Genomic DNA, 26,656 nt, shown 5'->3' on the forward strand with positions numbered 1-26,656 from the left:
GTAAGGCACAGTACAGGAGATCTCAGAAATACGGACCAGAGACCCTATGCTTTAGGTGTAATCAGCAAGGGAGCCTACTTGAGGGTAAGGCCTTCATTCCCAGAGTGCATGAATGGAGTATGGAATCATGTGAGATGACTCCTGTACACAGTCACAGCAGCGAGAAAGTAAAAGTAAGTACATCGATGGGAATGGAGGTCAGTTAAGTGTAACCAAGCAAGCCACTTGCCCAGACTGGTCGTAGCAACAAGAAACAGGCCTCTGATCAGCCTGATAGTAGTGCCTGATGATAGAGTTTCAGGAGTCCATTTTCATGTGGGTCATCATAGGCATTCTTCAGGATTGAGTTGGTCCCAAAGAATTTTAAAATAATTTTAAGGCTTTGGAAAAGACCGTCTGAGTTGAATCAACACTGAGCAGTGTCGACACAGTTTAGCAACCTGTGGAGGAGTGATGGCTATCAAAGCACAGAGTAGCTCCTGAGACCTTGTGTTGGCTTCTAAGAGCCAGAGCCCTAATCACGTGGAGCTCAGGAGAGGAGGCAGACGTGTTTTATGTCTTACTTTCACCAAGGCCCAAGCAAGCTGGTAGTATCCCCAGGACTAAGGCTTCCCTCCTTATCACTGCCATATCACAGCTCGCTCCCTAAGAACCAAAGGGAATAGGTGGGATATGGCCTAGAAGGAATACACGAGTTGCCAGGCCTTGTGGATTGCAAAGGATAGATACCCATTAGCGTTCAATAAATGTGTGCTGAATGAATGCCTAATTCCCACTGCTAGAGAACAGGTAGATACAGTGGTTGTCTGCAAGTGCTTCAGAAAACCTAGATTTTCCCTTCAGGAAAGTAAGTGTTTACAAAATTTTCTCATTCGTCCTCCCTACCTCCAACCTTTAGTTGGTTCCTGGACAGTTTGGAGGTGAGGAGATGAGGAGCGCAGGCAGCCCGAGCGATAGCCCCAGCCCCAGCAGTGAGCATTCTCTCCGGGGACCAGGGAGTAAACCCAGAGCTATGCGGGATTGTATGCCGTGTGCCCATTGTTCATCTGCCATAGGGATAGACTGAGGTGTCCGGTGTGCTTGGTGCTTAGCTAAGCTAGACTGAGCTCCGGGTATTTTAGGTGTGCATAGAGGACGGCTTCAAGCATGTTGGACAGGACTGAGATGAAGCTCACAGTTGACTTCAGACAAGATGAGAAGTATTTTCCTTTCACAATATGCCTTGGGCCTTCTATTTATTCACCTTTATCCTGGTTTTTATATCACTCTCTGCATTAGGAAAACCATGCCTTAACAAATGTGTTTAGTCATACAAAGCTGCTTAGTAAGCCTCTCTTGATCATGGGTAGAGCTGTAGTGTATATGCTGTACATTTTGTAGGGTATATGCTATCATTTGTTAAAAATGTTAAGGCAAGAAATTTAATATTTTAAGTGTCATTTAAAAACAACAACAACAACACTGATCTCACTCTTTCAACAAACATTTCTTAGGAGCTTACTCTATGCTAGGCCCTAAGCTAGACTCTTGAAATAAAAAATGAGTTAAAACATGCTACCTGTTTGTCAGGAATTCATAGCCTATGGCAGAGGTGGACAAGTGACAGGAAGCCCAAGGTGCTCGGCCCAGAGTTTTTGCAGAGTTTTACTGTGAGGGAATAACGATTAATGCCTGAGTTAAATATTGTGGGTTTTATTATGTTTATTTTTTATTTTGAGAGAGACAGAGCGAGAGGAGGAGAGGGAGAGAGAGAGAATCCCAAGCGGGCTCCGCGCTGCCAGTGTGGGGGCAGACACAGCACTTTATCCCACGAACCTGGAGATCGTGACCTAAGCTGAAACCAAGAGTTGGATGCTTAACTGACCGAGCCACCCAGGCGCCCCCGCTGAGTGGAATCTTGAAGGGAGCGTAGGAATTAGCCGGACTCCTCCTCCTATGAAATGACATGTACCAAATGCCTACTGAGTGCCCAGTGTCTGTGTTAAGTGGTATAGGATAGATTGTCTCATGCAGGGATGCCTGTGAGGGAGTCTCTGCTCTTATCTCCATCTGATAGTTGAGAACAGAGGATTCAGGGTTCAGAAATGGACTTAGCTAGGAGGAAGCAGGTAGAGATTCTTGCCAGATGTTTTACTCCCAGATCTAAGCTCTTGCATGGTCCCCCATGTAGAGGTGGAGGCATTTCAGTTTTAGACAAAACCACGGAGCACGGGGCATGGCACATCCATCGGTGCTTCAGTGCAGCAAGACTGTACAGTCCAGAGCAGCCCCTGGCAGAAGAGGCTGGGAAGACAGGCAGGAGCCAGTCCCTGGGTGTCAGGCTGTGGAGTTTGGATTTCATCCTGTGGGCAGGAGCCACAGAAGAGCCTTGAGGTAGGGAGGGACCGGATAGGAGGATGCATTGGAAGGATGAATCTGGCAAGAGTTGTGGAAAATGGTTTGAAACGGAGGCAGAAAGGCCGCTTATGTCCACACAGTGGTTGTAAGGTTGGAGAAGAGGAAGATGGCTCGAGAAAATTGAAAGAAGTAGAAGAGGCGTGACTAGGTAATGATGTAGGTGTGGGTGGTGGGGGCACTAATGTGGACGGGGCCAGGAGGGGGAGACACAGGTCTGGGTTCTGGCACGGCTACCTGGGCCACTGTTGGTCCTTGTCACTGAGGTTGGGTTTTAAGAGGAGAAGTAAAATTTTCCTGGTGGAGAGGGTAATGGGTAGGGGGGTAGAAGAGGGTTAGACGTGTTTGTTACTGATTGACATTTAAGTGGCATTGTCTGTCAAACAGTTGGACCGAAGTGTGGAGCTGAGGAGAAAGATCTGGCCTGGAATGACTGATGTGGGCACCATCAGCACCTGGTAATAGTTGAGACTGTGGGAACAGATGAGGTCTTTCTTCAAGACGGAGAAGGAAAGGTTCATACGAGAAATGAACAGCACATCAACAGTGTCTCTTTCCTGCCAGAATACAAATTGTGTGAGGACATGGATCAATGAAGAAATAGCAGGAAAAAATTGAGTAAGCTGAAGCTCCGAGGTAGAAGTTGTGCAGAGGGGTGGGCAAGGCAGTTGGTTGCCTGAAGCAGGAATGTTAAAAGAGACAGAGGTACGGAGTGTATAAACACCTAGTCTTTAGAACTGCCCTTGGGTCCTGAGAACCTTCCTTTCCTTGGGTCCTAATGATTCCACTTTTGCTAAGTTTTATGAGGCTTGTGTATCTGGCTGAGGCCCAGTATTTCTCCTCCCTCCTCTCTTCTCTTCAGCTTGAATGACTACTTATTTTTCCATGTACCTAAAAGAGACAGACTGACAGAGGTGCATAGTGGAGATGGAGGTCGCCAAACTGGGGAGTCATAAACACTCTGTCTGAAGAATTGGCAAAAGAGAGTCAACCAGAACATTAAAGAATATAAGAGCCATATTTTTTTTATAACTTTAACAGAAAAGTTGAGAATTTCTAGGGTACCTGGCTGGCTCACTGGGTAGAGCATGGGACTCTTGATCTTGGGTTGCAAGTTTGAGTCCTACTTTGGGTGTAGAGATTACTTTAAAATCTTTAAAAAAAAAATTCTGCTTATCCTTCACCCAAACAAAATCCTTAATTTAAAAAAAAAAAAAAACAGCTTTTTGGTGTTTTTTTTTTTTTTTTAATGTTTATTTTGAAAGAGAAACAGAGCTTGAGGGATGGGCAGTGAGAGAAGGAGACACAGAACCCAAAGCAGGCCCCAGGCTCTGAGCTGTCAGCACAGAGCCTGACATGGGGCTGGAACCCACGAACCTTGAGATCATGACCTGAGCCGAAGTTGGTTGCTTAACTGATGGAGCCACCCAGGTGCCCCCAAAATCCTTAATTGTTAACACATTTGGTTTATTATTTGTGTGTGTGTGTGTGTGTGTATACATAGTCTTTTTTTTTTTTTTTTTTTTTTCTGGGACTATTTAAAGGAGGAAAAGGGGAAAGTCTGCTCCAGGATCTAATTAGGATCATGTGTTATAATTGTCCAGATGAGAGATGTTTTCTTTATGTTTTTTTAATTTTTGAGAGAGAGAGAGAGACAGCGTGAACAGGGGAGGGGCAGAGAGAGAGGGAAACACAGAATCTGAAGCAGGCTTCAGGCTCTGAGCTGTGAGCAGAGAGCCTGATACCAGGCTTAAACCCACAAACTGTGAGATCATGACCTGAGCTAAAGTCAGACATTTAACCAAATGCATCACCCAGGAGCCCCTAGAGAGATTTTTAAGAATTAAAAAAAAAAGTTTTCATTAAGGCAAATGGATTGATATTCTTATCCTAATGGGTTTTTAAATAATGTGATTTTAGATGATGAATTCAAAGGCAGTTTGATAGATAACTAATTCAAATATTGGATATCCTGTTTATGATTTTTCAAGTAAATATTTATATATAAGTAAATTCATATATGTGTATTTATAAAAATCACAGTATTGTAATTAATACATAATATCAGTAATATAATATTAACACATTACATATAATTAATAATATACTATTATTAATATAATATAAATATATTATTAAGTTCTGTTTTTGCTGTATAGTTCCAGTGATTTTGACTGTTAAGCCAAAGACTTATGAGTACAGATGCTATAGTGTCCTCTCTCTTGTAGTAGTGTGGTTGAATCGGAAGTTAACCAAGAAGAACAGAAACGGGGGTGCCTACCAGAAAGCCACCTGACACCATGGGAAGTGTGGTTTGTTGGCAAAGAAAAAGAAGAACGTGACCGTCTGCAACAGAAAGCTCTGGAGGTAGGACTAGACAGTTTCCTTTTTACTTAATCTATGAGTTCACAAATTAGAGCTGCTGCCACAATTACAGTGTTAATATTATCCCTCAAAACAAAATTTTTCCATTTGTTTGTATCAGTTTGCTGTATCTGTTTTACCCTCTCTAATTGTAGAAATAATATGTTTATCATAAGAACATTTGGAAAATATAGCTAAGTATAATGAAGAACATTAAAACCCCTAATTTTACCACCTAAGATAACCAGTGTTCATATTATTGCACGTAGCTTTCCAGATTTTCTTCAGTGTAAATTAAAAAAAACAACAAAATAACTACAAGTGTGTATATTAAGACAAATAAAATGGAGCTTCACCATATATACATTTAACTAAAGTAAATGCAACTGCGTTTACTTGGTAAAAGTTTTAAGAAAGGAGAGAAACCAAACTGAAATAGAGACAGGAATCTGCCCCCATATCACTCAGAGCATGTGCCCCGGAGTGAGTGTGTGGGGGCAGATGGGAATCTGCTGGGCTTCCTGGGTTTTCAGTTTCTCTGTGCCTCGCTGCCTCGCTTGTGGACGTTTCTGTGTGTGTGATTCTCTCTGAGAGATTCTCACTCTCCAAACTCCTGAAATAGCGTGAGATACATTTTCACATGAATCCTTTGGGGGTTTTTTTTGTTTTGTTTTGGTTTGTTTTCTTAATGTTTTATTTATTTTTGAGAGAGAGATAGAGACAGCATGAGCAGAGGAGGGTCATAGAGAGAGGGAGTCACAGAATCTGAAGACAGGTTCCAGGCTCTGAGCTAGCTGTCAGCACAGAGCCCGACGTGGGGCTCAAAACCATAAACTGTGAGATCATGACCTGAGCCGAAGTGGGACGCTTAACCGACTGAGCCACCCAGGTGTCTCTCACATGAATCCTTTAAACTTCCTGTTTGCTGCTGAAAACCTAGCAACTAACCATATTTGGAGGATTTGGCATCCCCTAGTTACTCGCTATCTGAATTCTCCCTCTCTGAACCTAGAAACCAAGTAGATCTGAGTGGTAAGGGGTATGTCTTAATTTCTAATGAAACAGGATCAAACTCTTTTGTAACCTTTTTTCCACCTGTCATATTGTTAATATATTTCTGTATCATTCAATGTGTTTATAACATCATTCCTAAATGGCTGGCTGAGATTATTAAAATGTATTTTAAATGTATTAGGTATATACTAGAATATAGTTAACTGGTTCACTATTGTCATATATTTAAATTTAATCTATTAGTAACTATGTTGCCATAAAAATCCTTGGATCTAAAGCGTTGATCCCTGTGATCTTCTTGCAGTAAATTTTCCATATCAATTTTGTAGCTAGTTATTTCTGTGATGGATTTTGAACCATGTAGGCAGTCACGTATTCAGGAGTCTTGGCATGATTCAATGATTGTAGAAACCAGTGCATTCTGCTATTTCCCTGTTGCATATTTGTATTTTAAAACACAAATCTATTCCTGGAGAAGTGCACAGTAGTACTTGTTTCCTCTTAGAATGCCCCAGGACTTGATAAAAGACCTTAAATTTGATGCCTGGCAGGCTTGTTTAAACTTTTTTTGCTTCAATTTCCTATCTATACAATAGGAATAAAAATAATACCCATGTCACAGGATTTTTGTGAGGTTTAAATGAGACAATATATGGTGACTGGTATTGTTTTATTGGTGTTGTTACTGGTATCATTGCTATATTCATAGCCTTCCTAAAGCTTTTTTAATTTATTTTCAGAATTAGGGTGTATTATTAAGACCCCAGACTCTTAGCTTCAAGTTTTAACATTACTAATGCCATTATTTAGTGCAGTAACTTTCAAAATATTTGTTCATGATGAGAAATCTACTTTGCTTCATGTCACACACAAATGCATGTGTATATATATATCTGAAATGATACCTTAATTTTGTGCAAAACCTGGTATTCTGTTCTTTCTTCCCTTTTATTTATTTATTTATTTAAGTTTATTTATCTTGAAAGAGAGAGTGTGAGTAGGGGAGGGGCAGAGAGAGAGGGAGAGAAAGAATCCCAAGCAGGCTCCGCACTGTCAGTGCCGAGCCCGACATAGGGCTCCATCTCACAAACTGTGAGATCATGACCTGAGCCAAAACCAAGAGTCAGATGCTTAACTGACTGAGCCACCGAGGCACTGCTTTATTTTTTTGTTTTTAAAGGCCAGTCATAACCCACTAGATTGGTTTTAGAATCAGTTTGGAAAACACTGAGCTAGTGAGCCATTGTTAAAGTAGAGTTCGGTTTATAGTATTTAGCTTTATCTCTAACCTGGAGATTCACTTGTTCCATTAAGGAAAGATGGATTACTTCAAGTTATTTTCAGAGTCAGTGTACAGTAAAAGAAGTTAATTAAATTACAAAAAATTCATAAGGGAGCCTAAGCTTTAGAGTCACATAGAACAAGGCTGAAATTTTAGCCTTGCCATTCTAACTGTGACCTTGGGAAAGTTACCCAATTTCTCTGAGCCCCAGTTTCTTTATTTGTAAGCCAGATGTTAGAGAGGCAGTAACAGAGCAATTAAAAGCATAAATTCTTGAACTGTATTTCCTGGATTAAAAACTTGGATCTTGGGCATATCCTTAACCTCTCACTGCCTCAATTTCTTTATCAATGAAAGGGAGGGAATAATATTTACCTCATAGTGTTGTTATGAGGACAAAGCAAACATAAGGAGATACCCTGGTATATAGGAAGCATTCAGTAAAAGTTAGGTGTTATTATGTGTTAAAACAGATGATTATAACAACTGCTGAAGATTTGTTTTGAGAACAGATGAAAATAATGAATATGAAATCCATACCACAACGATCAAAAATGTAGCAGGGTGTGCTTAGTTGAAAGATTAAAATCTCTTCATGTATTTAGTAGTTTGAAATTTCTTATGGCTACATCATTAACTCTAAAGCAATTAAAATATTTTAGCATGAATCTTGGTGTATCACTCATGCCAGCGATATAGAAAAATATAGGACAACTATTCACTTTATAAATTTATTTTGTGCTTTTGTGGTATTCACATTTGTTTTCCTTGTTTTGGTTTTCTTTTTTCCAAAGATTTTTTTTTAAGGAATCTCTACATCTAACGTGGGGCTCAAACTCATATCCCTGAGATCAAGAGTCGCATGCTCCGCTGACTGAGCCAGCCAGGCGCTCCATTCCATGTTCTATTTTCTAAGTGATGCTTTTCTTTTTTTGTCCTACTTAATTGCATTCTCTAATTTGTTTACAAGTCATATCATTAAAAGCACAGATTATTAGCCGTAAGGAACAATTCATTTCAGATTCCTGTTGAGGGCCAGAAAGTAACTTTGCCAGCATTTCAGTTCATGGCAAAGCTGAGACTGAGTCCTCATTCTTTCAACTTCCAATTTCATAAGTGTTCTTTCCATAGTATCAGGTGTATTGTACAAATGAATAGGTCAGACTTGGTATTTAATTTTGAACTTACCCTAGTGGTTTTATTTTCTTCCTTGAAATCTTAAAGGAAAATTTAAAGGATAATTGGGGCATTAAAAATCATATCTTCGCATAAGTTTTATTTTAGCAACAGACATTTGTTTCAGACATGTCTCAAGACTGAGTTAAAAAATTATTTTAAAAAACTAAAAAAGTTTTCTTTTTCTAATGTTTATTTTTGAGAGAAAAAGAAAGAGAGAGAGAGAGTGCACACGCACACAGGAGAGGGGCAGAGAGAGAGGGTGACAGAGAATCTCAAGCAGTCTCCACACTGTCAGTGCAGAGTCCAATGCAGGGGTCAAACCCACAAAGTGAGATCATGACCTGAGCAGAAATCAGGAGTCAGATGCTCAACCAACTGAGCCACCCAGGTGCCCCTAAACATTTTTTAAAATTTAAAAAGAAATAGTTTTAATCTATCAAAATTACCTGCTTATAAAATTTGTTACGTTTGTAACTAATGTTGAATGAAAATATAGTAAATGTTAAACATTAGTATTATAGCAAACTAGCGTACTAGTTTTATAGATCATATACATTTTTTAAAAATTTTTTAATGTTTTATTTATTTTTGAGAGAGAGACAGAGTATGAGCAGGGGAGATACAGAGAGAGAGGGAGACACAGAAGCAGGCTCTGGGCTCTGAGCTGTCAGCAGAGAGCCTGACACCAGCCTGAACCCACAAACTGTGAGATCATGACCTGAGGCAAAGTTGAACACTTAACTGACTGAGCCACCCTGGTGCCCCCATTTTATATTTAAATTTTTATTATTTAAAAAACTTACTTAACAGACTGTTCTAAATTCTCTATAACCTTTAGTTAATTCTAATTTTTAACATTTGCTTAAACATTTTAATATCTGTCCTAAATTATAAAAATGATCGTTTGTCAGTAATCCAGGTGCTTTTTTTTTCCCCCCCATCTTGCCTATGGCCATTTCATTCATTAGCCCATAATGAAATAGGGCAGGATTTATTTAGAGTTGGTGAAACTCAAAACTGTGACTTTTCCAGATTCTTACCTTCAGTGGTCAAAAGTTTTCTGAAAGTCAGCAAAAGCTATTAAATAAAAATGTAACATTTAGGATCCTTTGTGGATTTTGGTTTTCCATATCAAGTGTTCACTCTGTGGGAAAATAACTATAATTCTGTTGAAACTCAGTGGTCTCCCAAAAGGCGTCCTAGGGTCCGGGTTGGAGAGGATGCTGGCTGTGTCTGGTTTAAAAGGAATGGCCTAGTAGTAAACAGGTGGGAGACTGTCCCACTGGGAATTCTGAGAGGGGGCTGCCTTTGTGTCTGTCGTGTGTTGGGGTGGTGTCTCAGAAAGGGATGTGTATTCTGGGGTAGCCGATGAGCACTATTTGAGTCAGTTACAGTGTTTTCTAGGTACTTTTGACCCTTCATCTTTAATTCTTACATCAACTAAAATCTGTGAAGGCTAAGTCTGCTCTTTTTCTCTGATTTTTTTTAACATAATTACATGAAGAATCTTAAAAGGGTACATAAATATAATCAATCATAATCACTCATATTATTAGTTGTATGTTTAAATGACTACTTTCCTTAAAAATAAAATAAGACTATTTTGGAAAATTGTGGATATACGGATGTCAGATCTGTATCTAGCCTGACACACACACACATACACACACACACACACACACACACACACACACACTTCTCAGACCTTCTTCCCCTCACAACTCCTGTACTGTGGCAGTCTCCGAGTCAGCGCCCTCAAAGTAGCTCTCCTCCCTTCAGATGCAGTCTGCAACCTTGAAGGGTTCAGAATCATTTCCTTTCCCATGTGTTCCTGCTTTGTAGTATTCAATTTACTGTGCCTGTCTCAAAAGACCTTTTACTATCTAGTTAGTACCACACTCTAATTTTCTATTCTCCCCGCCCTTGTCAAGCCATCTCCTCACTGGCCCTCTTTTGGTACTCATTTCCAACTACCCTGGTCCACACTGGTTGTTTCTTCTTCCCTTCCCTTCTTTTCTACTTTCTGAATTGTTAAATGCAGCCCCTCACAATATGGTGCTTTAATTCTTTTGTGTATGTAGATTCACATAAGATTGGAGGTATCTCAAATTTCATCTGTATCTCAGTTTTTGCTGTCTTTATAGTAGGCACTACATAAAAAAAGTATTAGGTGGAAAATCAAGGCATAGCAGCTATAGAGGTAATGAAGAATCCCTTTAAAATCAGCATGGATATTTTACTTTTGGGAGTGGTTAGGGGTGTATAGTGTTTAAAAGTTGGAAGACTTTCTGAATGAGTGAGGGCAGCTATTTTCTATGCAGCAGAATTTTAGAATGAGAGGTCATGGAAGACAGGTATCCTGAGACCAGTTGTTCCAGAGTCCAAAAGATATATTCTTTGGTGTCCAGTTTTATCTTCATTTCATTTAACACACTGGAATTGTCTGATAGTTGAGAAATTGGCCTTCCCACTAGCACCCACGCTCAGGTAGGTAGGTCTTTGGGAAAGGGAGGGCTGGGGATGAGGAGTGAGGTCCACTGAAAGAGGTATAAAAGTATCTGATTATTAGTATCTAAGGAGAGAGAAGAAAAATAACCAGCAATTATGGCAGTAGAGTCCTAGGAGTCTAGTTTGAACAGCATTCTCAACTAATGCAGTAATTTAACTGATGAGTGACAGAGTGGTGGCATTCAGCTCGAAGTTTTATTTGGCCATACCTTCTACATTCTTTCTTCTGAGGAAATGCCCAAACGTGTAGATTCGAGTGACAGCAAGGCAGTTAAATAATCTGGGATATGAATGTGGTTTTGTTTTACACTCCAGCAGCTATAAAATCAGTGAAGAAAAATCTAGATTCATTTTTTTTCTTCAAGAAAATTGAATCACTTCTCTACATTTCTTCTTTTGGTTTAACTATGAATTAAAATTTTAATTTAGGGATTATTTAACTCCTGTCCTTTATCTGCATTAAGAATCTGGAAGCTTTTTATAACTAAAAAAGTTTCAATTCTCTTGAGCTTCTGCCAAAAGCGTACAGTGATGCCAGAATTTATGTGTGGGAAAGTTGATTTCAATGAGGGTAATTTAGCTGAAGTTTAGTCTAAGAAACTAGTGTTTTGCTGCCAAGCAATTATTTGCATTTCTAAAAAATGACTTATAGTTTTTACCAATGCTTTCTTTTCATCATAGACTAGTTACTGAAGTAAGTTATTGTCACTAATGGTGTACTTTTTATAAAGGAAATTATATTCTTGTTTAATTTGGTTAATGTCAGACTTGTTTTTAATATGTGATTCAAATACTTTTATTAAATGTTGCCTTTGTTTGAATAAAAATCTGTAGGAATTAAATCAACAGATAGAAAAAAGAAAAAAAATGGAAGAACGTGAAAAAAGGAAGGTAATTGCTGAAGAAAAGCACAAGGAATGGGTTCAGAAGAAGAATGAACAGGTAGGGAGAAAAAAATGCACATCCACATATTGACCGCTCTTTTTGCAAAGTCTTCTTTTCATTACTCCTCATAACCTAGGTTTTTGTTATTTTCTCTCAGTTTCTTTCTTCTCTGACCTGATTTTTTGTCCACTACCCTCGTGGATATTTATTGAGTCACTGTGTTCCACACTTTGTTCTCTACTTCTCTCCCTTTTCCCTCATGTGGCTTCCTTGTGTCTTGCTTCAGGTAGTCATGAAGTCTGTAACTCTAGGCCTGACTTGCTGGAGCCTTGGATTTCCATCTGTCAGCTTGGCAGGCACCTCTGAGCCTCCGAATCTAAAGCAGCCCACTTGTGCCCATTCTCCGTTGATTTCTGTTATGAGTACTACTGTCAGCTCAGTCACATCAGAATTATTCTTTTGTTCGTGACCCCCCCCCCCCCCCNGCCGGCCACTTTCCTGTAGAGTCTCTACTCTCCTGTTTGTGATCTCTTCCTATCTGGTCCCATTGTGTCTTTAAACCTACTTACTGTTTATGCCCCAGTACTGGATGTGAGCTCCGTAAGACCAGAGATTTTTGCCTCTTTTATTCTGTTCTCTAGCAGCTAGATTAGTGCCTGGCACATAATAGATGCCCAAAAATGTTTGTTGAGTGAATGAATCCATCCTCTCTGTCTTTGCCAGACTGATCTTGCTAAAAAAGCAAATGTCATTCCCCAATTGAAAATACATTTTTATGATTCCCTACTGTCCTCTGAATAATGTTTTCACAATTCCAGCCTGGCTGTTTAGAAATCTACTCTCTGCCCTCTGAGCGGTATCTTTCTTCTATGGTTCCCTTCCTTTTATGCTGTTACTTCTTACTAGCATTTTTCTGGGAGCACACATAGGATAATCATGGCCCATCTTCTTAGAGTATTAGTTTTACTGAAAATGTTTGAGAGGAAAAATGTTATTTTCATATTAAAGCAAGCATAGATACTTAATGGGGTAGAATATAACTTTTGTTTATGTTTAAGATACACAATAGATTTCAAAGAAATCTCAAGCATTGGACCTTGCTCCCCACTTTGCAGGGATATATAGTCATGAGAAGTTTTGAGAAAGCTTCCATTATGTTTCTCACTTCCTTTTTTTTTTTTATATATATATTATACTTCATCAACATGGAATCTCATCATATCCTCCGTTCTACCTTTCCCTTTATTTTCCAACTCAAAGTGTTTCCTACATGAATCACTCACTGGTTACATGCTTGAAATAGAAATTATTTTCTTCTCTGAATCCTTGTTCAATTTATATCACTTTGTCATATACTGCCTTTTATTATGTATATATTTTGTTGCTATTTTGTATTATGCATATATCTTCACTTCTTTGTCATTTTAAGACACTTAAGGATAGTAATTATTTTTGATATTATAACTTTTTAATCCATTATAAGATCTAGCATCATGCTTTGTAATATAGTAAGCATTTGTTACTGGAGTGTATGAATAAATCTATTATCTTTCAGCTTTATTTTATTATTTTTTGTTTCAAATTTTTATTTAAATTCTAGTTAGTATATAGTGTAATATTGGTTTCAGGAGTGGAATTTAGTGACTCATCACTTACATACAACACGCAGTGCTCATCCCAACAGGTGCCCTCTTCAGTGCTCATCACCCATCTAGCCCGTCCCCTCTACCTCCCCTTCATCAACCATGAGTTTGTTCTCTGTAGTTAAGAGTCTCTTATGGTTTGCTTTCCTCTTTCTTTTGTTCCCCTTCCCCTGTGTTCATCTGCCATCTTCCAGTTTTAATACATTCTTATATTGGATCATAAGTTAGAAATTTTGAAAATACTTATCTTTTGTTTGTTTCCTATTGTGATTTTTACATATTTAGAATGGTACTGCTTTTCTTATTTGATCCAATTTTATGAATTTTGCAAGCTCTGGGTGATATTTTGTGAAGTTTATAGCTATAAAACAAAATGGTTTTACATGTATAAAATAGTATGCTCTCTCCTCTAAAAGCTTCTCTTATCTTCTGGCTCCATTAGGCTCATTTTACCATGCCAGTCAAACATAGTTGTTGTTTGTCTAAGAATGTAAGGTACTGCTGAGAGATGATATATTCTCTATTTTAATTAGTGTCAGTAGATCTAATCCAGTTATTTGAGAAAAATTTTTTTTTTCTTTTGGAGGGAAATAACTTGTCCTAACATAAATCACCAGTTATTGAAAGCAAGATTCCATAAGTATGAGAATGGTTCAGAAATGAGCCCTGAGAAATTAAATTTATTTATTCTGCAGAACTCTTGTTCAAGTTAAGGAATAACTGATTACTCTAATTTTTTTGTTTTTCTTTCAGACCTGTCAGATTTCCTACTTCAGTCTTAGTTAGATTTACCTCTATTTGTAAAGACTGCTCTCCTGGTTCTTCTCTTCCCGTCTGGCATCTAGCTTTTTTCTCCCCTGTTTACATTGCATGGTGTGTGGTCCCCCACTGCCTCTAGCTTCATTCACATTTTAGCTGTATCTGTGGTGTAATTTTCTCTAAGTCATTTTCACTGTGTTCTATCAAAAGATCAGACAAAAAGAATTTATGTATCCATTAGCAAAGTTGGTTTCTTCTAATATGACTGTAAATTGTCAAATCCTTTTCAAATAAATAGCTTATCTCATCTGGTACTCTTAAATTTGTCCAGCCATACTAATTCATATTTTTAGATTTATTTTTTTTACACCGTGTTATCACATATTTTGTAAAAGTGCTTTATTTACCCTTCATTGTTTTAAAAAGATTATTTAAAAATAAAGTTACTTTTAATTCTTAAAACATGGAACTGATATTTCAATGTAAAAAATTAAGTCAGATCAGTAAAGTGTATGATTGATCACACTTGTTATTCAGGGCATGATTCATGCATTAACACTTATGATGTGGCAGATACTACTAAAATAGAAATTTAGAAACTTTAAGTAACCAGTTATTTTGTTAGTTTCTGTTGGTTACAAAAAACAAAGGTTCTCTCAGGGCCCCATCTTAAAAAAGGGAAGATTTATTATTGTGCTCTATGTGATAATAGAACTGGAACGCCAGAAAATCTGAAGCCACTCAGTAACTGGCTGCTCTCTCTTAGTACACTTCTCTGAGAGCCTGCTCTATTCTCCTTTTGCTAACTAAAGGCATTCCATTCTTTCTTCTCTGGCGTAAATTCTACAGAAAGTCTTTTTGATGTTTTAAAAGAAACGTCATTGAGCTGTAATTTACATATAAGAAGATACACCTTTCTTAATTTTGATGAGCCTCTGCTACCCACCCCCAAAGGGCCCCAGCTCCAAGGAAAACTTTAGCCTCCTTTCTGTCCCTTTGGATTAGATTTACCTTTTCTAGAATTTCATATAAATGGAATCATAGAATATATATTCTTTTGCATTGGGTCTCTTTTGTTTTTAAAATTCCCTGGTATTGATTTTGCCTTATTATTATTTCAGCAATAAGTATTATATTCTACGCAATACCACAGGTTTTTCATCCATTTGCTAGTAAGTGGAAAATTGGGTTATTTCCAATTTTGGGGTATTATGAATAAAATTATCTGATCATTTATGTACAAGTCTCTTTTTTTTTTAAGTTTATTTATTTTGAGAGACAGAGAGAAAGCCCAACTGGGGGAGGGCAGAGAGAGAATCCCAAGCAGGCTCCATGCTGTCAGCGCAGAGCCCAATACAGGACTTGCACTCACAAACCGTGAGATCATGACCTGAGCCAAAAGCAAAATTTGGACACTTAACCAACCGAGCCAGCAAAGGCACTCAGTTTTTGTGGACATTTGTTTTCATTTCTTGGGCAAATGCTCAGGAATTGAATTGCCAGATTGTATGGTAAGTATGTGTTTAAAATAAATTGCTGAACTGTTTTTTTTTTAAGTTTATTTTTGAGAGAGAGAGAGACAGAGCATGAGTGGGGGAGGAGAAGAGAGAGAGGGAGACACAGAATTCGAAGCAGGCTTCGGGCTCTGAGCTGCCAGCACAAAGCCTGATGTGGGGCTCGAACTCACCAACCATGAGTTCATAACCTGTGCCGAAGTCGGACGCTCAGCTGACTGAGCCACCCAGGTCCCCCATGAAGTCTTTTTTCATATGCTTGTATCATTTTACATTTTGACCACTATTGTATAAAAGTTCTAGTTGCACCACATCCTTGCCAAACTTGATATTGTCAGTCTTTTTCATTTTAAGTCATTCTAGTGAGTATGTAGTGCTGTGTCCTTGTTTCAATTTTCATTTCCCTAAGATCTGATATTTAGCATCTTTTCAGAAGCTTATTATATTAGTCTACTCGGCTGCCATAACAAAATACCATAGAGTGGGTAGCTCAAACTACAGAAATTTATTTTCTTACAGTTCTGGAGGCTGGAGGTCTAAAATGAAGGTTATCAATAAGGTTTGGTTTCTCCTGGCTTGCAAGATGGATGCCTTCTCTCCACACCATCACATGCCCTTTTCTCTGCATGAATATCTCTGATGTCTCTTTCTCCTCGTATAAGGACATTAGTCCTATTCGATTAGGACTCTACCTTTATGATTTTAATCACCTTCATTACCTCTTTAAAGGTTCTGTCTCCAAATACAGTCACTTAGAGGGTTAAAGCTTAAACATAAGAATTTTTGGGGACACAAACACTATAGTTTCAGTCTATAACACTACCAACCATTTCGACATCTCTTGTCCTGTTTTTGTTTTGTACTTAAATTTTTGCCCATTTTGTGGAAGGATTGTATGTCTTATAAGTTATAAGAGTTCTTTATATGTTCCTTTAAGTTCTGTTACATATATATATTAAAAATTAAATGGGAAAAATATTTGATATATATATGTATATATATAGCAAATATAGCAAATATTTTTCCCATTTAATTTTTCTCAGTGGTATTTTTTTAAAGAGAAGTTTTAACTTTTCATGAAGTTGGTATTTTATTTTTTTATAGCTTGTAGTTTTTGTATCCTATTTAAGGAACATTTGCCTAACACCAAGGGTGTAAAAATACCCTCCATTGTTTTCTTCAGGAAGTTGTATAACCTTAGTTTTTATCTATATGTTTATTTGGAGTTAATTTTAATGTGTGGTAAGAGTTAAGTGTCAAGGATAATTTTTTTGCATGTGGATGCTAAATTGTTCTAACACTATTTGTTGAAAAGGTCATCTTTTCCCTATTTAATTACCTTGGCACTTTGGTTTAAAATCAATTAACCGTGTAAGTATCGGTCTATTTTTGGACTCTATTCTCTCCCATTGTTCTAATCCTATGCCAGTACCACACAAGCCTGTCCTAAAGCTTTATAATTCTTGAGTTTACAATTCTTTTAATCAAAAAGTGTAAGACCTCCATCTTTCTCCTTATTTTTCAAAATTGTTTTAGTTACTCTGCATCTTTCCATATACAATTTAGAATTCAGCTTATAAATTTCTCCAGTCATGTTTGCTTTAATAATGCCTGACACAGTTAGGATTGCATTAAATATATAGATCGTCTTGGGGGAAATTGCCATCTTAGTAATATCAAATTTTAAATCTGTAAACATGATTTTTCTTTCTATTTATTTTGGTCATCTTTAATTTCTTAGTTTTCAAGGTACAATGGTATTACACATTTTTAATTAAATGTATCCCTAAGAATTTTATGTTTTGATGATGAGAACAGTTATCTTGTTTATTCCTGATAGTATATTAATGACTTCCATGCCTGGTTTTGATATCAGAGTACGACTGGGCTCTTAAAATGAGTTTGAATATGTTTGCTTTTTTTCTGTTTTCTGAAATAATTTGTGTGATGATTGGTATTATTTCTTTCTTAAATGTGTGATGGAATCTGGCAGTGAAGCTATTCAAGGCTTGAGTTTTCTTTGTGGGAAAGTTTTAAATTCTGAATTACTTTACAGATAGATAGAAGGCTATTTAGAGCCTCTCTTTTCTTTTTGAATCAGTTTTAGAAAATGGAATATTTTAAGGAGTTTGACATTTCATTTTAGTGGAATTAATTGACAGAATGTTTTTAACATTCACTCATTTTGGTGTCTTTATGATCTGTGTGACCTTAGCCAAATGGCTTACCCTCTTTGTGCCTTCGTTTCGCGTTTGTAAGGTAAGATCATAATAGTGCTTACCTATAAGCACTGTAAGAATTGATGTAGTACAAACGTAGAAAGTATATAGAAAAGTAACAGGAAGAGTCAGCACTCCATAAAGGTTAGCTGTTATAATTGGAGACAGTATAGGGACTGGATGACCCTTTGATGAGGTTGTGGAAGAGTCTCCTGAGTCAGATAGTGAGCCAGATACACCACAAGATCCTTTTTAATCTTGTAGTTTTTCTGACAATAGAGTAGTTAAAATCCAGTATTGTTTCAGTGGAAATTGGATTCTCAGCAAGATCCTTTTTGGATCTTTTGTCTGGCCAGCAGGACAGAAGTACACTTAGCATCTTGAGGAATGACTCAGGCTTTGATTTTTAAGACCTCCCTTTCCTGCATAGCATTTGACATACATTGTATGTAACTAATGTTTGTTATTTGGATGTTAATTGAATTGCTTATATTAAAGTATTCTACAAGATGCTTTTAGTGGAAGAATTTTTTTTCCTAGCCCATATTTCTTTGCTCCATGAAGGGTGGTGCATATGGCATTTGTATTGCCTTGCAGGTTGTTTTCTGAACCTTTGATAAAGAGAGCTAGCCATGTCATTGGCTTATTTAGAATGTAGCTGTGTTGGTAAATTGTGTTCTGAATGAAAAAGGAAAAAAAAACCATTGAGTTAAAGGCCAATTTTTTCTGTAAAAAGCCCAATAAATAGTTTAGGCTTTGCAGACTATACACTCTCTGTTGTAACTATTTAACTTTGCTATTGTGGTTCAAAAGCAGTGATAGACAACAAATATATAAATAAATTTGTATGGCCACGTTTGAATACGACTTTATTTATGAGTATTGGTGGCTAGTGGACCATATTCGGCTTGGGGGCCATAGTTGGCCAACCTCTGATCTGTGTAAGACTTATAAGAATTATATAGTTAGAGATTTGTCTGTATGTTCCCTTATAGCAGTATCTAAGGGTACAAAATATTATTTTTTTGTTCTCTGTAACTCACTGATGGGAGAAGATTTTACCTAAGTGTTCATATTGGCAGACTCTCTAGGAAATGTAGGTATATCACTCCTATTTTAGAGTGAAGGTCAACATCTATTAAAAAATACAAAATTCAGGACAGTCTGGTTTTAATTTCTGTTCACTAATCAATAAATCTGTATTGACCATTTACTGTTTACTTACCACTGTCACAGGCTCAGAGTATACTTTGGTGAGCAAGGTCTTTGTTACTGTTATCAGGAAACTTATAGCCCAGCTGGTAGACTAAAATTGAGCAGGTATGTTACATATTTTCATAAGCCACATTGTCAGCCACTATGTTGCCACCTATTTTAAAAAATAACTGAAGTTTAAAAAATTACTTCATGTAACACTCATTGCTTGTATGAACATAATTATAAACATTCCAATTAAAACTCCTTCATTTTTATTTAAGAAAAGAAAAGAAAGGGAACAAAAAATTAATAAAGAACTGGAGGAAAAAGCAGCAAAGGAGCTGGCAAAAGAACATTTGCAAGAAAAGGCAAAAGAAAAATATCAGGAATGGTTGAAGAAAAAAAATGCTGAAGAATGTGAGAAGAAGAAGAAAGAAAAGGTATTTTTATTAAAGTGACCAGTTGGAATGTATGGCTTTGGTGTTCATACATACCAACGATATTGTATAAAAAGTTGCTCATGAAGGGGTGCCTGGGCGGCTCTATCGGGTAAGTGTCTGACTTCGGCTCAGGTCATGATCTCGTAGTCCATGGGTTCGAGTCCTGTGTCAGGCTCTGTGCTGACAGCTCAGAGCCTGGAGGCTGCTTCAGATTCTGTGTCTCCCTCTCTTTCTGCCCCTTTCCTGCTCATGCTCTGTTTCTCTCTCTCTCTCTCAAAAATAAATAAAATTTTTTTTAAAAATTTAATAAAAACTTTTTTTAAAGTTTCTCACGGAAAATTGTCACCATCTTAGCATAAAATAAGTACATGAAGCTATCCCTACTTATCTATACTATGAGTAAGTTTCAGAAATGAATATGCATTGTGGTTTTCTCAGGTTGACAAATATTAATAAGCTTTTGATATATTTTCAGTCAGGTTCAAACTTTATCATTGTTTATGTTTTAAATATTTTTAATGTACTTTTATGAAAGACTTATTACATTATTATAAATTACTGTTCTATTTTGAAACAGCAAATTGCTGGGGTGCCCGAGTGGCTCAGTTGTTAAACATCCAACTCTTAGTTTCTACTCAGGTCATGGTCTCAGGGTTCCTGAGTTCGAGCCATGTGCTCAGCTCTGCTCTGACAGCACGGAGCCTCCCCTGGGATTCTCTCTGTCTCCCTCTCTCACTGCCCCTCCCTGCCTCTCCCTCCCCCCAAAAGTAAATAAATAAACATTAAAAAACACAGCAAATTGCTTTATTCTTCTTGGGTTTGATGTCTTATGGTTGTTTAGAGGCAGCCACCTTTAGGTCAGATCCCTGATCATGTTACATTTTGCTCTCAAATTATAGAAGTATGACTTAGTATTTATGATCCGTGAGCCATTGGGGTGGGAAGCTCCTGGGGAAAAGAGTCAGTGGAATTTGAATAGAATTTTTAGTTACAGAATATCGCTAGAGATTCTTTGTCTTGTCATTTTAAGGAAAAAGAAAAACAACGGCAAGCTGAATTACAGGAAAAAAAGGAAATAGCAGAGAAAAAGTTTAAGGAATGGTTGGAAAATGCAAAAAATAAACCTCGTCCAGCTGCAAAGGGCTATGGTTATGCCAACGGAAAACTTACAGGTTGGTTTTACTGTTATGTGGCTTACATAAATATGGCTTGCAGGAGCAAATATTATACATTATGTTTCCTTTTGACAGAAATAGAAATGTGTAAAAATCATTTTTCTTTCAAATTACTATTTTCTGGAAGACTCTAACACACTGCGTTCCTATAGAGATACCATAAATGTATTGTCATTCTCTATAAGTCCGGTATATTTTAAAGGCAGTAGTTGGAAAAGTAATGATTTCTAACGTTAAGAAACGCATTAAAACTTTCTTACATTTTGGTTTTTGAAGCCTTAAGGAGGATGTATTTAAGGGGCCGTTCTTCCTCCCATTCTTGTAACCCTCCCGGAGGCAGAACCTGCAGCGTCTTTGGCACATTTGTTTTGCAGAGCAGAGTTGGGCGCAGCATGTGACCCCAGCACAGAACCGGTGGGTCTTCGGGCTTGCTCGCATTAGAAATGGCACGGCGTGGTTTTCTTTGTGCTTCGTGTTGGAAGCTCAGGCCTTGCTGACAGCTGCCTTCACTTGTTTAAGTGATTTATTATTAAAAAATACTCCCATTCTGTTCTGTTCACACAATAGAACATATTCCAGACTTTGTTTTGACCATCTCGGTGAAGTGTGTGTTGACATATCTCTGCAGTCAAAGTGGGTTGCCAGTGTCTGAAGGACGCATTCCTGCTGTCAGGGTTCAGGCCTCTCCCACATGTCACAGAAGTCATCCATTACAGCTACTAGGCCCTAGGTGTGGTTTACCCCCTTTGCTTCTTTTTCTGTCTGAAAAAAATAGTAATACACAGTGGTTTTGACCAAATGATTGGATAGTAAAGTTAAAACTTTAGGTGGGAATATACATATTTACTAGAAGTTATTTGCTAAAATAATGGATTATTTTATTAAACTTTTCGCAATTTAAATGAGATTTGTTCAAGTATACTTTTGTCTGCAAGTGCTCTACTGCTCTTAATAATCAAAATTATAGTGATATTATGAAATCTGACCAATTTGGTAGTAATTTAGAATTGTCATGAACAAGAGTTTTGTTCACTTTAGCTAAATATGCAATATTGCAATATACTTTTTTTTTTCCTCTAAAGTTTCGTATCTGATTAGGGAAAACTAGTACAGAATCAGTGGTTTCCCAGACTGAGTTAAGAAAATAAAGATTTTGTTCAATTTAAGACTTCAAAAAGGGATTTCTTAGTAAAATTTTTATATGAGGTTTTATTTATATAGATATTAAGAACACTCTGGACTTCTAGAATTATCATTTATATTTTAATTTTTACTGCAACACTTACTGTGTTTGAAAAATGTTACTTATTTGAAAATATTTTTGTGGATTAAATTGGCTTGTCAGTGATATTTTTGCCCTTTTCATACTGTAAAATTTCTCTAGGAATTTAAAAATAAGTAGTTTCTTTGATCTCAAGAAGTTTTTTTCTTGTTTTGTTCTGACTTTTTAATAATTTTAGATTTTTACAGTGGAAATTCTTATCCGGAACCAGCCTTTTATAACCCAATTCCGTGGAAACCCATTCATATGCCTCCTTCCAAAGAAGCTAAGGACCCATCAGGAAAGAAGACTAAAAGGCCTGTGATAAGTCAGCCACACAGGTCATCGTCTCTTGTGGTTCAGAAAGCCAGAAACAATCTTTGCCTTGGAACTCTGTGCAGAATACAAAGATAGTGGATATGGGAAATTGCATGTTTTTACCTGGAGCTATTTAATTTTAAAATTAGAATAGTTTTTTACTGCTTAGCAACAGCTCAAGATTTGATGTGATTATGAACAGGTTCATGTTTTTGCATTTGTATATGTTGTCCTTAGAGTTAATTGAGGAAGATGTTTTATACATTTTCATTTTTATAAGTGCTTCAAGGTTGATCTTATAACCTTGAAGTTATAAGGTTATAACTTATAACCTTAAGTTATGTGTTTATATTACAGCTTGTATTAAAACTACATTGTAATACCAGTAAAACCAATAATTTGTGTTGTGTTCTTTCATACTCTGTGTTTGTGTTTATGTTTATGAACATAGTAAGATTAAGCTTAAGTTGTTCAAATAAGCATTTCTAAACTGCATGCTCAAAATAACTCTAGAAGAATCTAAATGGGTTAGACTCTTAGAGTAATCAAAAACAGTCTTTGTCGATAGCTTTTGGTGTATTTTTCCTTATGTAAATATTTTTAAATAACTAGAGGCATGTTTTCTGTAACAAAGAAGTGAGAGTTGAGTTTTTAAAAGGGAAATTTAAAAATATTGTTATAGGCTCTGGATCTTAGGTTAATACGTAGCAATCTTGAGACAGTAATATTTTGCTACACTTCATACAAATACTTAGACATTTATTATGATTAGGTAGTTAATTTTGGAATTAAGATTAGCAGTACATTATTTTTTAATGTTAAAGGTTAAGTGATATTTATTGAAGCTAAGATCTTATTAATAAATACATAATAAGGAAAATAGTTCAGAGATTCAGATTATTGAAATAGCACTCAGCACTTTTTACTAAATTTTAAAAGTCTGTCTTTTTTTGGGACCATTAAGAAATGTAGAATTGTTGTGGCAATATAAAGTTCAGTAAATTCATTTAAAAGTGATTCCTATTTAGAATATTCACATTCCCGGGCGCCTAGGTGGCTCAGTCAGTTAAGCGTCTGACTTCTGCTCAGGTCATGATCTCACGGTTCGTGGGTTCAAGCCCGGCGTTGGGCTCTGCTGACAGCTAGCTCAGAGCCTGGAGCCTGTTTCAGATTCTGTATCTCCCTCTCTCTCTGACCCTCCCCTGCTCATGCTGTCTCTCCTCCCCTGCTCATGCTGTCTCTCTCTCTCTCTCTCTCTGTATGTCTCTCTGTCTCTCTCTCAAATAAATAAAACATTTTAAAAAAATAGAGTATGCATATTCCATATTTCTGGTAGGTTAGTAATTTGCCAAGTTTCTAGTGACTAACGTACATTTGGTGTTGACCAACGCAAAGAAACGGCAGTAGGATCTCTGAAGGGTATTCATGTCATCAGAGATCTACGAAAATTCGTTTCTAAGCAGAAAACAGTTTGGGAGGCATCAGTAGGGTTTTTTGGGGCAGAACAGTGGTGAAATTTATAAGCCTAACCATCCTTCTCAGAACCTCTTAGACACAGTGATATTTCCAGACGACCATTCCACTTGAGCAAATTCACCTCTGTGGGGAGAATGTACAGTTTGCCAGCGTAGCGATAAATTTGTGTGATGCTTATTGCTAAGTATACATAGGCCTGAATTCCTGGGGGCTTAGATATATGTTATATTTAAGAAACCTTCAGTTTCACACGGTAGATTCAGGTATTTAGGTAACTTCTAGCTATAACTGTAATCTAATAAGACTTTTTGTTCAATCAGTAATTAATTAGTTTGACCAATATTACAGCAGTCCCCCCTAATCTGTGGTTTCACTTTCCACGGCCTTAGTTACCTGTGGTCAACCGCTGCCCCAAAGAAGAGTAACTGTAGTACAATAAGGTATTTTGAAAGAGAGACCACATTCATATAGTTTATTACAGTATATTGTTATAATTTGTTCTATATTGTTAATCTATCACTGTGCCTAATTTATAAGTTAAACTTCGTCAGAGGTATGTATGTAGAGTATAGGGAAAACCAGTATATCTGGGGCTTGGTACTTAACTATCTGTGGTTTCAGACATCCACTAGGGAAGGGTCTTGGAACACATCCCCACAGAGGAGGTCTACTGTAATGCAACATCTACTCTGTGACAGATGATTTGCATACTGATTTAGGAATTTAAATGACATGTTTCTTTAATTCAGTCAACATTTTTGGCCTAACCAGGAAAACCTATAACAGACCAAATGCTATAATACAACTGCTTAAAAATCAAGTTCAGGGGCACCTAGGTGGCTCGGTTGGTTAAGCATCTGACTTAAGCTCAGATCATGATCTCACAGTTTGTGGGTTTGAGCCCTGCATCGGGCTTTGTGTTGAGTGCTCAGAGCCTAGAGCCTGCTTCACATTCTGTGTCTCCCTCTCTCTTTGCTCCTCCCTCACTTACTCTCTTTCAAACACTAAAAAAAAAATCAAGTTCAAAGATCATGTGGGAGCATAGAGGAGAGTAATTCAGCCTATGAAGGGATTAAGAAAGGCTACAAAGAAGAGGTGACATTTGAGCTGGTAAAAAATAAGCAGGAGTTTTCTGGATGGTCATGAGGCTGACCATCCTCATTAACATGCGGCAAGAAGTAGCTGAGAGAGAAGCAGGGGTCAGAGTAAAAAGGCTCTGTGTGCTGCAGAATTTGGACTTGATCCCAAGGACGTGTGATGTCCTGTTTTACTGCTCCAGTGATACATTGTAAAAAGATTTTGATTACCAGACTTATTTACTATTAAAATCCCATTTTTATTCATTGGAAACTTAAAATATCTGATCACCAGGAGGTTAGTGTTTTTAACCCGAATCCATTGTTCTTGATGTCTGGATACTTGATATTTTAGGCATTACAAACGACACTATAACATTTGAAATTTCTGTTGAGGTTTTAAAAATCTGACTTTTACTACCACTTTGATTCGAAGCGCTCTAAATATCTAGGTAACCTATAATGTCAACAAATTCATGATCCGATGGAAAGAATACAGGTATTGTAGACCTAAGTCTGTGAGTCCTGGTTTTATGTCTGCTTATCTGGAAGATGCCTCATTCTTTTCAATGTTCAATACCTTATCTAATTTAGAAGCTTATCATGGGGTTATAAAATAATAAGTGGAAGTACCTAGAAATGTAAGCTTATTTCTTTTTTTGTATGATGATACTGATAAGATATACCAATATTCTTTGTCTTTAGTGAGAATTGATTTACATAATAACTGACTTCAGTTAACAGACTGGTCCTGACTGAGAATACACCAACAGTAAGTTAACTGCTCAGTGCTTGGGATGGACTCTCATTTACTCCTATGCTAAAAAATAGAAAGGGAATACTGTATTCATTTCTTTCAAATCGCTTCAGTAAATACTTGTTGAATATCTAATATGTGCTAGTAAGTATTCTAGAGACTGGAAGTTCATCTGTACATAAGAGAGCCCCTGCCTGCTACCCCCATGGAATCTTTTGTGACAGGGATGGAAAGCATACTAAACATGTAAACAAATAGCATTTTATTTGGCTGTAAAGAAAATAAGACAGAATATTGTGATAAATAGTAACAGTGGAGGACGGAGTCCACTACTTTAGATGGATGGGCTTCTCTGAGCTGGTAACATATAGCTGAGTTAGCCGTGCTAAAACCTGGGGAAAGAGATACCCAGTCAGAGGGAACAGCCAGTACAGAGGCCCTAGAGCAAAAATGAGTTTGCTATATTTGACAAAAGGCCAGTGTGGCTGGAGAGGAGCCAGTGATGGGGAAAATAGTAGGAGTTAAGGTTGGAGGGTCAGAGTATATATAATCCTGAGTTCACTAGATCAGATTTTATTCTAATTATATTGAGAAGCCTCTGGAAGGTTTTAAGAAGGGAACTGATATCATCTGGTTTATACTTTGAGATTACTCTGGCTGCTGTAAGGAAATTGGCTTGTTGAGGACAAAGAATCAAGGCAGGGAGACTCATGGGGAGGATTTTGCAGCATCCAGGAAAAGAAATCATGATAGTTTGGAGTAAGGTGGCAGCAGCAGCATGGTAAGATGTAGAAATGGACTTGGAATATATTTTGGCAGTTGAACAAACAGGACTGCTAACATTTGGATGTCAGGTTGAGGGAAGGAGGAAAAATCAGATATGGCTTCTAGTTTTTATGCCTGATCAGCTGGGTGAATTTCATATTACAGAAATCAGAAGATGCGGTAGGAGCAGGTTCATTGCTGAGATGGGGAGAGAGGAATCCTTAAGTATTCTGACCTAGATCTCTTAGGTTTGCAGTACCAACTTAATAGCCTAGCGAGATGGCAGTTAGATATTTGTGTCTGATGCTCAGGAGACAGCCAAGTTCGAGAGAGAAATTTAAGCAACATCAGTATACAAGTGGTATTTAGAAGCATAGGACTGATCACATTACCTAGGGAGAGTTCAGACAATAAAAAGAGAGGGCTCAGT

General features: G+C 37.3%; 1 protein-coding gene across 1 annotated transcript in view; it reads left to right on the forward strand.

Annotated features, from left to right (window-relative positions):
• The window catches only part of CCDC34 (coiled-coil domain containing 34), a 40,463-nt gene that overhangs the window by 1,429 nt on the left and 12,378 nt on the right, over window positions 1-26,656 (forward strand). The window contains exons 2-7 of the mRNA XM_039217095.1: window positions 4,623-4,761; window positions 11,576-11,683; window positions 19,240-19,398; window positions 20,429-20,570; window positions 22,034-22,354; window positions 25,410-25,476. Of these exons, the coding sequence (XP_039073026.1) occupies window positions 4,623-4,761; window positions 11,576-11,683; window positions 19,240-19,398; window positions 20,429-20,570; window positions 22,034-22,248 (763 nt within the window). The 3' untranslated portion in view covers window positions 22,249-22,354; window positions 25,410-25,476. The remainder of the gene's footprint in view (window positions 1-4,622; window positions 4,762-11,575; window positions 11,684-19,239; window positions 19,399-20,428; window positions 20,571-22,033; window positions 22,355-25,409; window positions 25,477-26,656) is intronic.

The sequence above is a fragment of the Hyaena hyaena genome, unplaced genomic scaffold (genome assembly GCF_003009895.1).
Source record: "Hyaena hyaena isolate Hyena2069 unplaced genomic scaffold, ASM300989v1 scaffold_668, whole genome shotgun sequence".
In the NCBI taxonomy this organism is placed as follows: domain Eukaryota; kingdom Metazoa; phylum Chordata; class Mammalia; order Carnivora; family Hyaenidae; genus Hyaena; species Hyaena hyaena.